Raw genomic sequence first — 18,047 nt, 5'->3', positions numbered from 1 at the left:
AACTCCATGATACACATATCACCTCTTCTTTATCCATTCATCTATTGATGGACACTTAGGTTGCTTCCATATCTTGGCTACTGTAAATAATACTGCAATGATCATAGGGGTGCATGTATCTTTTCAAATTAATGTTTTCATTTTCTTCAGTTAACTGTGGGACCCAAGGAATTTAACAAAAATCCCCTACCCCTGGACAAACAGAGCAAGACTAACTCCATTTTATGATACACCCACCATCTCATGTATAACCCCCACATGACCTACTTATTGCTTAAGACACTCCCCCACCCTAGTCAAGCCGCTGAGCACACCCTTACTGGAAACAGGCTCATATAGGAATGCAGAACCCCTAACCGCCAGAGAATGTAAACCCCGCCTTTTGCCCGCCAAACTTGCGCGCCAATTCTTAAATCCTGCCTTTTGCCCGCCAAACTTGCGCGCCAATTCTGACCAGAGTGATAGGCTAGTTCAAACAGTTACTATTGGGTAAATTGTGTTTCAATTGGCCACCTGCGTGTGGACTGACATGACTATGCAACTTTCTGTGTGTGTTACAAGCTCATTAGCCACTGCCCCCTATAAAACTGCTATGCCTCTTAACCTAGGGGTCCAAGTCCCTGCTCCGCTGTGTTGGGTATACTTGGGCCCAAGCTCGAGCTTGCAAATAAACCCTCGTGCGTTTGCATCGGTATCGGCTCCTTGGTGGTCTCTCGGATTCAGAATCGGGGGCATTACATTAACTACCCAGAACTGAAATTGAATAGCATCCACTTCTACATATAATGCTGCTTCATGGCCATTCAGAAGCTCACTTCACCACTTCCTCTTTACCGGCCATTAAGTAAAAAAGAATTTATATCACATAATTAGAATGATCATTGAAAAAGTGCCCATGGATCACTGAGTTACATAAAAACTATACATCTGACCTCATTAGGGAATTGGTGGAGGCAAGAAGGTAAGAAAACACAGATACTGATATATATTTTAAAATGAAAACATCAGCCTCTGACTGAATAGCAGACTACCAATGACTATGCAGGGGCAGCTAGGCAACTAATAACATGTGAGAAACTAAAACACCATATACATATATATGTGTATATACATGTATATGTGTATATATATATATATATATACACACACATATATGTATATATGTATATGTGTATATATATATATATATATATATACACACACATATATGTATATATGTATATGTGTATATATATATATATATATATATATATATATATATACACACACACACATATATACTGAAGTCACCATATTCTGGGTACTACCTTCGTCTTCTAGAGCAAATAGTTTTTCAGTTTTTAAAAGAAATTAAGTTTCTTTCATTTATGTCACAGGTTTATGACTGTTCCTTTTGTATTAAATCAACCCAATGAGCATTGATTTCAATAGCACAGTTTGAGTTCATTTATTCAATGAACATCTAATCATTTATTGACTTAATATTTATTGAGAACTCTTCTATGTGCTGAACATACAGGAATAAATGAAGTTCAAAATTCCTATACTCATAGAACTTACATTTTAGCAGAAGATGATAAAATAAACAAGTAAAACACATATGTCTGATGGTAATAAGTTATTATGAGGAAATAAAAGCAAGGAAGGGTTGGTTGCAATTTTGAGCAGGTGCTCAGGAAAGATCTTTCTGGGAAGATGACATTTCAGTTAAAGTACACCTTACATGTTAGAGAAATTAACATTTGTGCTGTGACCAGGATGTTCAGAAGAAAGAACCAAGACATTATTTGGGGGAAGAGGGTCCAGGCAGAGAGAACAGAGTCTGAACAGTTTGGATGGGAATAAGTTTTTTTTGAGATCAGAGGAGAGGAAAGTCAGAGAGAGTGATTAGAGGCTGATAAGTGCCAGGGAGAGTGGCAAGGAATGAGTTCACAGAAACAGGCAAGGACCAGATTGGTAGGGCTGTTTTATTAGTTTCCCAGGGCTGCCAAAACAAATTATCACAATGTTAGTAGTTTAAAACAACAGAAATCATAGTTCTTGAGGCCAGAAGTCTGAAATCAAGGTATCTGTAGACTCTGTTCCCTCAGAAGCCTCTGTTTTTGGTGCTGAGGTGTTCCTTAGTTTGTGGCAGCATAACTCCAATCTCTGCCTCTGTCCTCATAGGGCCTTCTTTCCTCTGTCTCTGTGTCTACCCCTTTTCTTAAAAGGATATCTGTCACTGGGCTTAGGGTTTACCCCAATCCAGGAGGATTTCGTCTTGAAATTTCCCTTAATTACACTGGCAAAGATCTTTATTCCAAAGGTCACTTTATGAGGTTCCAAGTGGGGATATATATATGGAGATAAATATATATATCTGGAGATATATATATGGGGATATATATATGGAGATATATATATGTATATATATATATATATATATATATATATCCCCTATATAACCCCCATTTAGCCCATCCCTCCACCCACCTCCCCTCCAGCAACTTTCAGTTTGTTCTCTGTATTTTGAGAGTCTCTTATGGTTTGCCTCCCTCTCTGTTTGTATCTTATTTTTCTTTCCCTCCCGCTATGTTCATGTTACACTATTAAAAGGTCACTCTGAGTGTTGTATGGAGCGTGGATTGTAAGTGGACAAGCATGGAAACAAGAAAAGCAATCAGTAGGAGTGAGTTCTATTGCAGTAGCCCATGGTAGAGATGCTGGTCTTAACTAGGGTTGTAGCAATGGAGAGACAGAGGAGATAAGAAATGTGGTCAGATTAGATGTACAAGATGAAAAAAAGAGTAATGAAATATCCCTAAGTCTTTGACCTGAGCAATGTTGTGGACGATGAGGAAGACTCCAGAAGGGAGAAGTTTGGTGAGGAAATCAAGAATTCTCTTTTGGACTTGTTTATATGGCCCTTTGTTATATGCTGACTTTGTTCTCACACCACTCTTCTGTATTTGAATAGTTACAATAAAGCCTTCATTTAAACAGTCACACATCCTAAACTGCATCCAAAGCTGTTTAGGGTTGTGTTCCCCCCCACCCCATTAGCATAAGACTTCAAGCATTTGGGGTACAATGGCAGCCGAGTTCTGAAAACCCCTGGCAGTAGTTAGTTTAGTGGGTATCATCCAGATCATGCAGAATACACTTCTGTAAGCTTTTATGTTAGCATCATTATTGAAACCTCTATTTTTGAAATGGTGACAAAATTCAGAGACACCAGTTGTCCTTAGATTGGTTTGAGAAACACTACAGTAGTATATGATTATCAGATAAGGTTCAAGTATTTCACTTTGTGATTACAATGAAAAATGCCCAAGGGTAATCTCTTATTGTAGAAAGGTTTTAAAAAGTTAATAGCACGAATTGCTCAAGGGAATGCCCTGTTTACAATAGCTCTTAGGACCTCAGACTTAAAGACTTCCTGCCATGAAAATCCTCCAGTCTGGTTCTTTGGTGAATTTGGGGAATTTTATAAAATGGTGCTTCTTGGCTTGGGGTAGAATAGAACTCATAGCCCAGATGATGTCCTAACCTTCAGAATATTCGGTAAATGGCAGTGGAAATTGCCTGTTAGGATATGGATTAGCAGACTGCCAAAACCATAACTCCCTTCATTCATTAACTTGTTTCTTCATCACTGACCCCAGTGTCCTGTTTGGCTCATGCCAGTCCTCCATGTGAGAGTGGGTAAGGTGATTAGGGAGATTTAATCCTTTTAGAGAGTCTGAAATCTTGATTGTGTTCATCGGGGTGGGCTCTGCCTTTCACTCCCCTCTCTTTTTCATCTGGCTTCTACAGAAAATACGTACTCTTCTTTTTTTACTGATTCCGAGTGATAGCCTCCCAAATCCTGTTCTGCAACTCCTCTGGAGAGGATTAAGCTACTGACCAGGGATATTAGAGTGACTGCAGGGGCTGTGAACACCCATTGCCTCTTATTTGGCACCGAAAGCTAATCTGCCAGATTCTCCTCCGCCCGTTGCTGTCTCAATGTTCCCTTTTCAGGGCTTCCCTCCTTGTTCTGTTTTGCCACTGGGTTTGGACAGTGAGAGTAGGCAGGGCCAGGACAGAACCTGAACCACCTGTCCTAGGGGACACAGGCAGCATCTTCTTGTCAGACATCCCCGGATGGCCACATAAGACTGTGTGAGTATGCTAATTTGTATGTGCAGATATACACAAATCCTATGTGACAGTCTTGTCCCCTGTCACACTGAACTCACCCTTCTTCATTTGGATGTGGGTGACAGCCAGTTTATTCATTCTCTTTAACCTAGTGATCAATCCTGGGATCTTCTAAACCAAGATCTTCCCAATCCCAGGTCAGAGTTCAACATTTCAACAGTCAACATAAGACCACTCTTCTCATTTACATTTCTCTTGAGAGAGTGAATGTGTTGGTGTGCTAATGTGTTGGTGTGGAGTGTCAGCAGGAGTCTATTTGTCCATTCATTTTAAACCCCTATCATGTCTCAGGTGATACTGATATTCAGATAATAAAGATTAAGTGACATCAGTTTTACTATCTTGAAGAAAAACTCAGTCCGGGGAGACAAATATTTAATCACATACTTAAAAGACAATGTAACAGCTTCATGAAAGATAGTACATACAAATATTTTTCTGGACATTGTGAATATAATGGTCAAGTCTACACTGTACACTGAGTAAAGAACTGTAAGAAAGTCATTATGCTAAAGCTTACTTCAGACAATTAACGGGTAGTTAAAATCAGAGGGATCAGAATGGTCCTGTGAAGGAAACTTCAGTTTAGGGGAACTATAGATTATTTCATTTTCTTTTGTTTTCTGTTCTTTTCTTTTTTTTCTTTTTCTTTTTTTTTTTTTTTTGCTGAAGCCTAGGATAAAAGGTTAGGGAAAGGTGTCTGTTGGCAGAAGACAGACTACTCAGAATTTGAAAAGAATTAGAAGAATGGTATGAAGTTGAGATGAGGATTCACAATTTTAATAGTAGTATCATTTGCAGTGTGTGTGTGTGTGTGTGTGTGTGTGTGTGTGATTTGTTCTCCCACATGGGATGTAGACAACCAGAAGAAGAAATCAGAAGTTAACAACTTGAGAATGGGGTTTAGAGTACATGATTAAGATATAGTAGAACACAAGAAAAGCAGTGAGATAGTCTTACATTAAAAGAAAGGAGAGGTCGGGGCGCCTGGGTGGCGCAGTCGGTTAAGCGTCCGACTTCAGCCAGGTCACGATCTCGCGGTCCGTGAGTTCGAGCCCCGCGTCGGGCTCTGGGCTGATGGCTCAGGGCCTGGAGCCTGCTTCCGATTCTGTGTCTCCCTCTCTCTCTGACCCTCCCCCGTTCATGCTATGTCTCTCTCTGTCCCAAAAATAAATTAAAAAAACGTTGGAAAAAAAAAAAAAAAGAAAGGAGAGGTTTTAAGAAATATTTATAGTTAAATTATGCAAATGCCATAATTGACAAGGATATGCGTTGGGAGAAAAGGTCATTGCATGGATAAAAGAGTGTCCTTGGTTTCATTGCAGTCATGGCAATAAAAATGATACTGAAAAGATTTGAAGAGTCAATGGTGATAAAAAGTAGAAGTAGTAGTGTTTAACATGTATTTGATAATTCAGTAACAAAAATATAAGCGAAAGTTAGATAATAAGGAATACAAGGCATAGTATGATCAAGGGAGATTGTGCTGCTTTTCTCTTTTTTTTTTCCCAAGGAAATATCACTTTTTGAAATTGTGGTAAAAAAAATAACCACTCAGCCACTTTTATTATAACCATTCAGCCACTGAATTTACCACTCAGCCACTTTTATGTATAGTTCAGCATATATGCATTAACTACATTTACCTTGTTGTTAACATCATTAAATTAAACCAATGTTTATCTTTGCCTTTCATTCCATATACTTTAGAAGGCTCTCCTATCACATTTGGCCTCAACATTGAAACTTGGAGCAACACAGTTCCAGTCCCAAAGGATGAACAAAGAGCAAAAGAATGCAAAGGTATTTTCATGCTAATAAATTGATAATTTAATTTAATTAATAATTAATTGATATTAATATTAATATATAATAACATATAATATTTTATATATAATATTAATATCAATTAATATTAATATATAATAACATATTTTATATATAATATTAATATATTAATATTCCAGTTAGCTGGAACTTTGTTGTTTCAACCTCCATCCTGTCACGGCAGATGTAATCTGTTGTCCTCTTCTTTTTTATTTGTTTATCTGTCACAATATTTGTTACATCATTATTATTAACTTGTATATATCATAGTAATAGCCACAGAAAATAAATGGAAACAAGGGGACCACTGTGTTTATGTGACCACTGTGAAAGTTATAAGGAAAACAAAAACTGCCTGAGAAGATTATTGTAAATATTTCTTTATTCAGAGGTTTTCCTATAAAAAAATTCTCAATATATTTAGATGTACCTAATTTGTCTTCCTCTGTTTCTTTCTTTTTTTTTAATGACCCATGGCTGTCTACCATAGGCCCTCCAAAGCCTAAAATAGAACTTGTTTGGAATTTTTCCAAAATGTGCAAATTTATATAAATATATAAAACTACCTGGTGACAACTAAGGGAAAAAAAAAAAAGAATCCAAAGGGTAAAAACAGGGAGAATAAGCATCCTCCTCAAACACTGCAGCCATGTGTTCCTATGCTTTCTCCTTAACAGCTGTTTTCCTAACATGCAGGGATCTAGGGATCTAGGCCATGATCCCTTTAGTACAATGGGATATTACATAATATTATGAGCTAGCCTTGTTTACTGTCCGAAATTCTTTAAATGGTTTATATTTTATTTACTCCTTACATAAACACGATATGTTTTATTTGTATCACCAGCTCACAGATGAGAAAAACTAGACACAGAAAAGCTAAGTAATTCTCCATTGGTCACCCATCAACTACAAAAGCTGCATTCAAACCCTCCAGTTTAGTGGTAGAACCTGCATTCCCAATCAGTGAACTGTGCTGTTTCCTTACAACTGACAAGTCCCGAGCAATGGACTCTCACAGCAGGAGAAATGCCCATGGAAATACATACATACTGCAAATACACATGTACATACAAATATACATACATCTTCACACTCCGTTTAAAAGATTAAAATGATACATCACCGGAGTGCCTGGGTGGCTCAGTTGGTTAAGTATCTGACTTGGGCTCAGGTCATAATCCTGCAGTTTGTGAGCCTGAGCCCCGCATGGGGCTCTGTGCTGACAGCTCAGAGCCTGGAGCCTGCTTCCAATTCTGTGTCTCCCTCTCTCTCTGCCCCTCCCCTGTTCATGCTCTGTCTCTCAATAATAAATAAACGTGTAAAAAAAAAATGATACATCACATATAAAGTCGAATAGCTTTCCTTACATTTAATAACTTATCATAATCATCTTGTTATATCACTAAACTTGTATGTTATACCTTCTTAAATTTTACCTCTAAGCAAAATACAGTATCTCGTCTTGCTTTAATGTGCATGTTTTTGTTTCGTGTTTATTATTCACTTTTACTTACTTCTGTGAATGGGATATTTAAAACCTTCATCCATTTTTCTAATGGATTATATATCTTTTATTATTGATTTTAAGAAGTCTTTCTATATTAGGAATAATAGAAAAATTTTAAGTTTTTGAAAATACTTACATTTATTTATTTAATTTTGTTTATAGTGGTCTACTAAATAGAAATCTGATATTTTTAAATCATCAGATTTTATTTTAAAATGTATTTATTTATTTTTAAAATTATTTTTAAAAAAGTTTTATGCTTATTTATTTTTGAGAGAGAGAGAGAGAGAAAGAGAGAGTGCGAGCAGTGGCGGCGGGGGGGGGGGGGCGGCGGGGGGTGGTAAGAGAGAGGGAACACATAATCTGAAGCAGGCTCCAGGCTCTGAGATGTCATCACAGGGCCTTATGAGGGGCTTGGACTCACAGTGAGATCATGACCTGAGCTGAAGTCGGACACTTAAATGACTGAGCCACCCAGTCACCCCTAAAATTTTTTATTTAAGTTCTAGTTAGTTAACAGACAGTGCAATATTGGCTTCCGGAGCAGAATTCAGTGATTCATCACTTACATACAACACCCAGTGCTTATCACAAATGCCCTCCTTAGTACCTGTCATCCATTTAACCGATCACCCACCCACCTCACTCCATCAACCCTCAGTTTGTCCTCTAGCGTTAAGAGTCTCTTATGGTTTAAATTGTCAGTTTTGTTAGTATTTTCCTTTATTATTTCTTTTTTTTCTTTCTTTCTCTCTCATTCTCTCTCTCTCTTTTGATGCATGTTTAGGAAAGCCTTTATGACCCAAAGATTAGATGGATGGATAGACACATGATAGATAGGGAGATGGACAGACTACCAATTTTCATTAAAAAAAAACTTAGATGTTTTTAAAAATTAGATCATTAACACATTCGGAATTAATTATTGCTTATACTTACATTATATGTATATATAAACATGTATCTATGATGTTCTAAAAAGCATAAGTAATTGTCCCATGGCCTTTGTTAAGTAAATACACTTATTTAAGATGCCACCTTTACCATATATTAAATTTTCATACATATTAGGATACGTTTCAGTTCTATATGTATTAGTCAAGTGTTTTGTGCTTGCTCAGTATACACTATATTAATAAGGGAGGTAAAATTTACTATATATTTTATATCTGGTAGAATGTGTTCCTTATATCCCCTAATTTTTCTTTTCCACACTTTATTTTCTATCATAGAATTAGTCATCTAGATAAAATGTAGAATAGGATTATTAAATTCCCTTACAAAAAGTCTTCCGTGAACTTGGTTGGAATTTCAGTGCATTTATGAATTAATTTGGGCAAAATGAATACCTTGATAAGACTATGCTGTTTTGTTTACAAAATTAGTATGTCCATTTATTCAGATATCGTGTTTCATGATTTTCTTCAAATAGATCATGAATACTTCTTAGGTGTACACTTTGCTAAGTTTAAGCCACTGTGGAGGAATTTTTTTTTGCTAAGATTTCTACTTGTTTATTTTGGTATGTAACACAGGACTGTTCAGTTGTACAAGACTGACCTTGTACAAGATCACATTTCTTACTGGTTATCATAAACTCAAATTGCACCTTTTGATTTTAATTTTTTTTTTATTTTAGAGATTATTTGTTTATTTTGAGAGAGAGAAAGAGAGAGAGGGTTGCAAAAGCAGAGGAGGGGCAGAGAGAGAGGGAAAGAGAGAATCCCAATCAGGCTCTGTGCTGTCAGGGCAGAGCCCATCGCAGGGTTCCATCACACAAACCATGAGATCATGACCTGAGTTGAAATCAAGAGCCAGACACTTAACCGACTGGGCCACCCAGGCACTCCTCCCTTTGATTTTTTAAAGGTATACAATCAAGTAATTTACGAATAACTTGTATCACTTTTCTGAAGACTTGTTCTTTTAATTCTTTCCATTGTCCTTTGGGCAAGATCCCCCAAAATTATTTAAAAATATCTGTTCATATATGTCTGACTGTTATTTTTGTGCCTACAGAGAGCTCTGCCATAGTGGATTAGCTCTTAAACTCATAAAACGAAGGTCTATGGATCTGTCTTTTAGGAGTGGATGTGGGAAATAGGCAGAAACAACTGGGTGAAAGTTTAACCTTCTTTACAATGAGTTTTTGAGTAAGAAAGAAAAAGAATTGCAGATTACAGAAAGAGTGAGAAAGCTTAAAATTTTTTCTGAGTCTTTGTTTCATCATCTATATACTGGGGATGATAATAACCTCCTCAGATGAACAGAAGATTTAAAATAAGTGTAAAGAAACAAAGATGGCATCAGGACAGGGCCCAACACATTATAATTAGTATTGTTATTGGCAAAGGACCTTATGTAAAGAGAGATTATGTGTGGAGAACGGATTAAGACATATTTAAGGACGCTACTGAGTGCAACAACCACTGAGGCAGTTATTTCTACCAATGTTCCTGTGTACCCTCTTCACACTGAAAACAAATGAGGGAAGATTTATTTAAGGGCCAGGATCACAGACTACTACATCTTCCTTTAATTTCCCATTCGTTGCTCAGAGTGCTTCTTTAGGATTGTTTTGCAAAAATAATGAAAAAAAAATCAGCCTTCACAAATGTTATCACACAGTTTTCAGCATAACAATCGAACTGGTTTAAAGCAGCATCAATTTGTTTGCTTCCCAAACCTACATCAAAGGAAGGATGCACTGTGAGCGGCACTATAGTCTTGTCAGGACCATAAGTAGTCCTGCTAAGGTTTGGTCATGTAGCATATTCAGGATGATTTCTGACCCTCTGGTGCAACTAAAAGACTCAAGGGGATAGAAAATCAGAAATGACTTTCATCTGTCAAAACTACTGAGCAAAAAGAGAGCTCGGTCTTCTGACATATGGAATCTGTCAAGAGATAGAAATTAATAGCTCAGTTCTAATGCTGGTTAATAAAATACCAGATACATTTTTTTAAATAACTGATCAATATGTGTTTCTTTTCTTGGTGCTGACCTATAAACAGTAATAAATTTTCATGGGAGAAGAAAACCAAACCTATGTGACTGAATTTGTCTTCCTGGGCCTTTCACAGGATCCACACACACAACTCCTGCTCTTCTTCCTTTTTCTGATCATCTATCTGCTGACTGTACTGGGAAATCTGCTTATCATTGTGCTCATCCACACAGACTCCAGACTCCACACACCCATGTACTTTTTCCTTAGAAACTTGTCCTTTGCTGATCTCTGTTTCTCTACCACCACAGTGCCCCAGGTGCTAGTCCACTTCCTGGCAAAGAGGAAAACCATTTCCTTTGCTGGATGCTCAACTCAAATATTTGTCTTACTTCTGGTTGGGTGTACAGAGTGCGCACTGCTGGCGGTGATGTCCTATGACAGGTATGTGGCTGTCTGTAAGCCCCTGCACTACTCTTCTATCATGACACATTGGTTATGTGTCCAGCTGGCCTTAGGGTCCTGGGTCAGTGGAGCGTTAGTATCTCTAGTGGATACCACATTCACACTGTGTCTGCCCTACCAAGGGAACAATATCATTAACCACTTTTTTTGTGAACCTCCTGCCCTCCTGAAGCTGGCTTCCACAAATACCTATAGCACAGAAATGGCCATCTTTGCAATGGGCGTGGTCATCCTCCTAGCTCCTGTCTGCCTGATCCTTGTCTCCTACTGGAATATTATCTCTGCTGTGATCCAAATGCAGTCTGGGGAGGGGAGATTCAAGGCTTTCTCTACCTGTGGCTCCCATCTCATTGTTGTTGTCCTCTTCTATGGCTCAGCAATATTTGCCTATATGAGGCCAAACTCCAAGATAATGAATGAAAGGGATAAAATGATCTCTGTGTTCTACTCAGCAGTGACACCCATGCTGAACCCGATCATTTATAGTCTGAGAAACAAGGATGTCAAAGGGGCTCTCAGGAGAGTGACTGCAAAATAGTCTCTTTTAAGGTGAGGATCTTTAATCATGATGAGAATTTTAAAGATGTAGAGAGAAGTGATTTTCTTATAAACTTTTCCCATTTTCATCCCATTCCTCCACTTCTTTTCCTTCTCCTATTTGCCTATATCTATTCTAAGAAAATTTAGTTAATTGCCTATTCAAAGCAAGGCATATTGATAGACAAAGGAAAGAAATATAGAAGGGGGTTTGCATGGGAGGATGGGTTAAATAGTGATGGGGATTAAGGAGTGCACTTGTAATGAGCCCTAGGTGTTGTAAGTTTTGAATCACCAAATTGTACACTTGAAATTAATATTACCACTATATGTTAACTAACTGGAATTTAAGTAAAATCTTTTTTATAATGTTTATTTGTTTATTTTTGAGAGACAGAGAGAGAGAGAGAGCATGTGCACAGAGTGGGGGAGGGGCAGAGAGAGAGAGACACAGAATCCAAAGCAGGCTCCAGGCTCTGAGCTGTCAGCACAGAGCCTGATGCGTGGCTTGAACTCATGAACCACGAGATCATGACCTGGCCCAAAGTCAGATGCTCAACCGACTGAGCCACCTAGGCGCCCCTGGAATTTAAGTAAATTTTTTTAGAAAGAAATAAAAGGCATCCAAATCAGCAAGGAAGAAGTCAAACTTTCACTATTTACAGATGACATGATACTTTGTACAGAAAAACCCAAAGACTCTACCAAAAATTTGCTAGAACAGATACATGATTCAGTAAAGTTGCAGAATACAAAATCAATGTACAGAAATCTGTTGCATTTCTATACACCAATAATGAAGAAGAAAAAGAGAAATCAAGGAATCAATCCCATTTACAAATGCACCAAAACCCATAACATACCTAGGAATAAACCTAACCAAACAGGTAAAAGATCTGTACTCTGAAAACAATAGAACAGTTATGAAAGAAATTGCAGATGACACAAAGAAATGGGAAAACATTTCATGCTTGTGGATTGGAAGAACAAATATTGTTAAAATGCCTATACTACCCGAAGCAATCGACACATTTAATGACATCCCTATCAAAATACCAACAGCATTTTTCACAGAGTTAGAACAAACCTAAAATTGGTATGGAACCACAAAAGACCTGGAAGAGCCAAGCAACCTTGAAAAAGAAAAGGAAGGCTGGAGGCATCACAATTCTGGACTTCAAGTTATACTATAAAGGTGTAGTGATCAGGGCACCAGTGTGGCTCGGTTGGTTGAGTATATGATTTTTGCTCAGGTCATGATCTCATCATGGAGCCTGCTTCACATGTTAGGTTTCCCTTTCTGTCCCTTGAGACCACCCCCCCACCAAATAAATAAATAAACATTAAAAGAAAAACAACAAAACAAATACCCCAAAAGTATAGTGATCAAGACAGTATGGAACTGGCACAAAAACAGATATATAGCTCAATAGAACAGAATAGAAAACCCAGAAATTAAACCACAACTATATGGTCAATTAATCTTTGACAAAGCAGGAAAGAATATCCAATAGAAAAAAAAGGTTCTTCAACAAATGATGTTGGGAAAACTGGACAGAAACATGCAAAAGAATGAAACTGGACCACTGTCCTACACCATACACAAAAATAAATTCAAAATGAATTAAAGACCTAAATGTGAGACAGGGAACCATCAAAATCCTAGAACAGAAAACAGGCAGCAACCTCTTTGACATTGCTGTAGCAACTTCTTACTGGAAATGTCTCCTGAGGATGGGAAACAAAAGCAAAAATAAACTATTGGGACTTCATCAAAATAAAAAGCTTTTGTACAGCGAAGGAAGCAATCCACAATACTAAAAGACAACCTACTAAATGGGAGAAGATATTTGCAAAGGACATATCTGACAAAGGGCTAGTATCCCAAATCTATAAAGAACTTCTCAGAGTCAACACCCAAAAAGCAAATAAGTCAGTGAAGAAATAGGCAGAAGACATAAATAGACGTTTTTCCAAAGAAGACATACAAGGTTTTTATTTTTCTTTAAAGTTTATTTATTTTGAGAAAGACAGAGACAGTGTAAGTGGGGGAAGGGAAGAGAGAGAGGGAGAGAGAGAGAGAATCCCAAGCAGGGTCTATACTGCCAGCACAGAGCCTGATGTAGGGTTTCGAACCCACAAAGCCGTGAGATCATGACCTAAGATGAAACCAAGAGTGAGACACTTAACTGACTGAGCCACCCAGGTGCCCCCAAAGAAGACATACAGATGGCTAACAGGCACATGAAATGATGCTCAACATCACTCATCATCAGGAAAATACAAATCAAAACCCCAATGAGATACCACCTCCCACTTGTCAGAATTGCCAACATTAACATCTCAGGAAACAAGAGATGTTGGCAAGGATGCAGAGAATGGGGAACCCTCTTACACCATTAGTGGGAATACAAACTGGTTCAGCCACTCTGGAAAACAGTATGGAGGTTCCTCAAAAAAATTAAAAATAGAACTACCCTACAACCCAGTAATTTCACTACTAGGTACTTATCCAAAGGATAAAAAAATGCTGATTCGAATGGGCACATGCACACCAGTGTTTATAGCAGCACTATCGACAATAGCCAAATTATGGAAAAAGCCCCAATGTCCATCCACATAGGAATGTATAAGAAAGATGTGGTAAATATACATATATATATACACAATGGAATATTACTTGGTGATCAGAAGGGGTTCTTTATGATGGGATAATCAGAGCATACTTGTATCCCTGTGATTATGATCCAGAAGTGAAGAAGATAATGGTTTAAGATTAAAGAGACTCTGCAGGAACAAAATCTTTGGTAGGTGAAATACTAGTGACGGGGTCAGCCTTTAATAGATAGTTGTAAAGGGGGAAACCAAACATGAACATACAGTACATACACGTGGGTGGGAGGTTTGAAGAGAAAAAGATAAGGGGCTGGCCTTTCTTATTTCCCTTCTCTTTCTTACCCCATACTCCACATTCTATTCCAAGTAAAGTACATATGGGGTAAGATAATCAGCTGAGACTGAGGTGTGAAAGAGTCATTTTCAGAAAGAAAAGAAGATTGAGTTCAGAAGGTGGAGTAGTATATACTATGTTCTGGAAGGCATAGCTGAGTACTGCAAAAAAATCCTAAATTACAAGTTACTTTACCAGTTGAATATATTCATGATCAAATTACCAATGGGTTTTTGAGATGTAGATGACAGAATCAAATATCCTTAGAAAGAGTAAGGAGAGAAAGAAGCTAGAACTGAACAGATAGACAAGAAATGTACCTTAATACTATGTTTATGAGACATAATACATGATTTAAAAAATAAATTCATGGAAAAGAATTATTGTAAAGAAAAGGGCAACTTTGGGGGCACCTGGGTGGCTCAGTTTGTTGAGCGTCTGACTTCAGCTCAGGTCATGATCTCAGGGCTTGTGAGTTCGAGCCCTGCGTCAGGCTCTGTGCTGACCGCTCAGAGCCTGCAGCCTGCTTTGGATTCTGTGTCTCCCTCTCTCTCTGCCCCTCCCCCCAACTCTCTCTCTCTCTCTCTGTCTCTCTCTGGCTCTCTCAAAAATAAATAAACATTAAAAAAAACGAAAATGACAACTTTGAAAAAAGTTAAAACCTCACCATATCAAGATAAATTAGAAACTTATTCTAAAAGTTAAATACAATTATAAAATTATGAAGAAAAAATAACATATATAAATTGTTACCTAAAGAGAGAGTAGAAAATTACATCCTAGCAGTAAAATTACTTAAAGAAAACAAAAAAGAAAAAGATGGATAGATTTCACTACACAAATATTTTCAGTACTTCTGTGTCTACAAATCCTTACCATGCAGATATTTGAAAAATAACACACTGATAAAAAGTTATCACCACAAACGTAACAAATTATCAGTGTCCCTAATCTGTAAAGAACTCCAAAAACTCAAAAAGAAAAATATAAATTTATCTATTATGCAAATTAAAGTAATATATTTAAATTTATACCTAGCAAATTAATAAAAACTGTTCAACTCAATATGAAAATGAGTTAAGTACACATATGTTGCTGGTAAAAATGCAGAATGTTTAATATGAAAAAATTCATCTTTTTATGTCAAGAATATTAAATAGATTTTGACTTTGGTTTTAGTAATTCCACTCACAAGAATTTATTCTGATGGAAAAAATCAATCACTGTTGACTCAGAGGTCAACATTGCTATTTTTACACACACACAGTGTTGACTCAGAGGTCAACATTGCTATTTTTACACACACACTAGTTGTATATCAATGACGAAATAGCCAATTCTATTACAAAGCATCCATATGATGTAATGTTATGTCATTACATAAAAATATTTTCAAGGCTACTTATTCACAGAAGAGTTAAGATTTATTAAATACTCATTGTATGCCAGGTGTTATTCTAAATGTCTTACATTTATGTTTACTAACTTCTTTAATCCTCAAATGACTATGAAGTAGGTCTTACTATTACTGCCAATATACAGCTTAGAGATTTGCAGATAGGTACAGAGAGGTTAAGAAACACGCTCAACGTTATGTTAGTGGGGGCATACTGAATTCAAACCTCGGTACTCTGACAACTGACCCCAGCCTCTTTGTCACTGCTCTTTACAGCTGCCAAATAATGTAGGGGAAAAATTCACTATGTATTAATAAATGAAAAAATCTCTACTTTATGTGCACATATAAACTCAGGGAAATGCATGCCTGCCTTCAAAATGAAAGAAAATGTATCTAAAAGTGTGGAGGTTATCTCTGGGTAAGATTTTAGTTGGTTTTTGCCTATTTTTAATATCCCTAATTTTATTAATTTTTTAAAAGTCCTTAGTTTTACAGATGAAAGTGCTGTTATTAATTTTTAATAATTTTTTATTATTTTTTAAAGAGAAAGCATTAGCAAATTTCCAAAAAGAGCAATATTCCCCAAAATAGTGCCACTTGGATGAACCATGTTATTTTGAAGCTTCAAAACAACCTGCAGATTTTGTTTAAGTATTTCCAGGCTTACAAACAAACGGCAGTAGTACAGCATATTTAAGCCACTAGAAAATTAATTGATATGTTGTCCTCTCCTTTTCAGCACAAATACACATCCACAGACTCACACATCCACACATATTAAGCATATGAACCCTCTGCAATTTAGCTCCATTTCAAGACTGCAACCAGTTGTTTGTTTGTCTGTTCTGTTTACTGCCAAGGAGTAAGCATTGTTTCCAATGGACCTTGCTAATGAGATGTCCTTTCTATTTTATTCATTTCAGCAATATTTGGATTTTAGGCAGTATAAAAAATTTCCACATCAAAAACAAAGTCAAACAAAAACACCTGTTGGAGGGTCCAGGTGGGTCAGTTTCTGTAATGACTGTTTGGAAAAAGGAAGTTAGAACATGATACAAATCCATACAAACTACTACCAGTTTGGGCATTAATTAGGTTGCCTACGTGCTCTTGTAACAAGGTCAGGTGTCTTAAATTTGTGCAGATCTCAAGGTCTGCTCCCTTGATATGGGCCTTGTTTAGGCCCTTGAAACTTGAAACTTGAAACTTTCTTTTCTTGAAACTTTCTTTTCTTTGGTTCATACGTTGGTCCACTATGGACTTTCAAGTCAGAGGTCATGTCCAAAATTGGTAAAAGTTCCTTGTCTCATTCAACTTGGTAGCTAAATGGGAAAGTAGGCAAATTTTAAATAGAATGCAGATCATTTCTTATAAATTGCTTGATGGAAGAAAGACTTAAAAGAGCATTTGATAATGAGATATCACCTTGAATCCATCAAAATGTTGGAATAAAAAAGACAAAAAGTAAGTATTGACAAGGATGTGAGGAAAAGAAACCTTTGTGCAATGCTGGTGGGAATATAAATTGGTGCAGCCACTGTAGAAACGGTATGGAGATTCCTCAAAAAATCAAAATAGAAATATCATATGAAGCAGCACTCTCAACAATAGCCAAATTATGGAAACAGCCTAAATGTCCATCAACTGATGAATGGATAAAGAAATTGTGGTTTATATACACAATGGAGTACTACAGGGCAATGAGAAAGAATGAAATATGGCCCTTTGTAGCAACGTGGATGGAACTGGAGAGTGTGATGCTAAGTGAAATAAGCCATACAGAGAAAGACAGATACCATATGTTTTCACTCTTATGTGGATCCTGAGAAACTTAACAGAAACCCATGGAGGAGGGGAAGGAAAAAAAAAAAAAGAGGTTAGAGTGGGGGAGAGTCAAAGCATAAGAGACTCTTAAAAACTGAGAACAAACTGAGAGTTGATGGGGGGTGGGAGGGAGGGGGTGGGTGATGGGTATTGAGGAGGGCACCTTTTGGGATGAGCACTGGGTGTTGTATGGAAACCAATTTGACAATAAATTTCATATACTGGGAAAAAAAAGAAATATTATATGATCCAGTAGTTCTACTACTGGCTACTTATCCAAGGAAAATGAAAACACTAATTCATAAAGATATAAACATCCCTGTTTTAATTGTAGCATTATTTACAATAGCTGAGATATGAAAGCAACCCACATGCCTGTTGATAGATGAATGGATAAAGAAGATG

At 37.0% G+C, this 18,047-nt stretch overlaps 1 protein-coding gene across 1 annotated transcript; it reads left to right on the top strand.

Annotated features, from left to right (window-relative positions):
• Positions 1-10,546: 10,546 nt before the first annotated feature.
• LOC122201408 (olfactory receptor 2D3-like) lies at positions 10,547-18,039 on the top strand. The gene is made up of 2 exons (XM_042907270.1): positions 10,547-11,455; positions 18,028-18,039. The coding sequence occupies exons 1-2, from the start codon at positions 10,547-10,549 to the stop codon at positions 18,037-18,039; spliced, it is 921 nt and encodes a 306-aa protein (XP_042763204.1).
• The last annotated feature ends 8 nt before the right edge of the window (positions 18,040-18,047 follow it).

Source organism: Panthera leo, chromosome D1 (assembly GCF_018350215.1).
Source record: "Panthera leo isolate Ple1 chromosome D1, P.leo_Ple1_pat1.1, whole genome shotgun sequence".
NCBI classification, from domain to species: Eukaryota; Metazoa; Chordata; class Mammalia; order Carnivora; family Felidae; genus Panthera; species Panthera leo.
The sequence above is the reverse complement of the archived record's forward strand: the minus strand, read 5'-3'. Positions and strand labels throughout refer to the sequence as shown.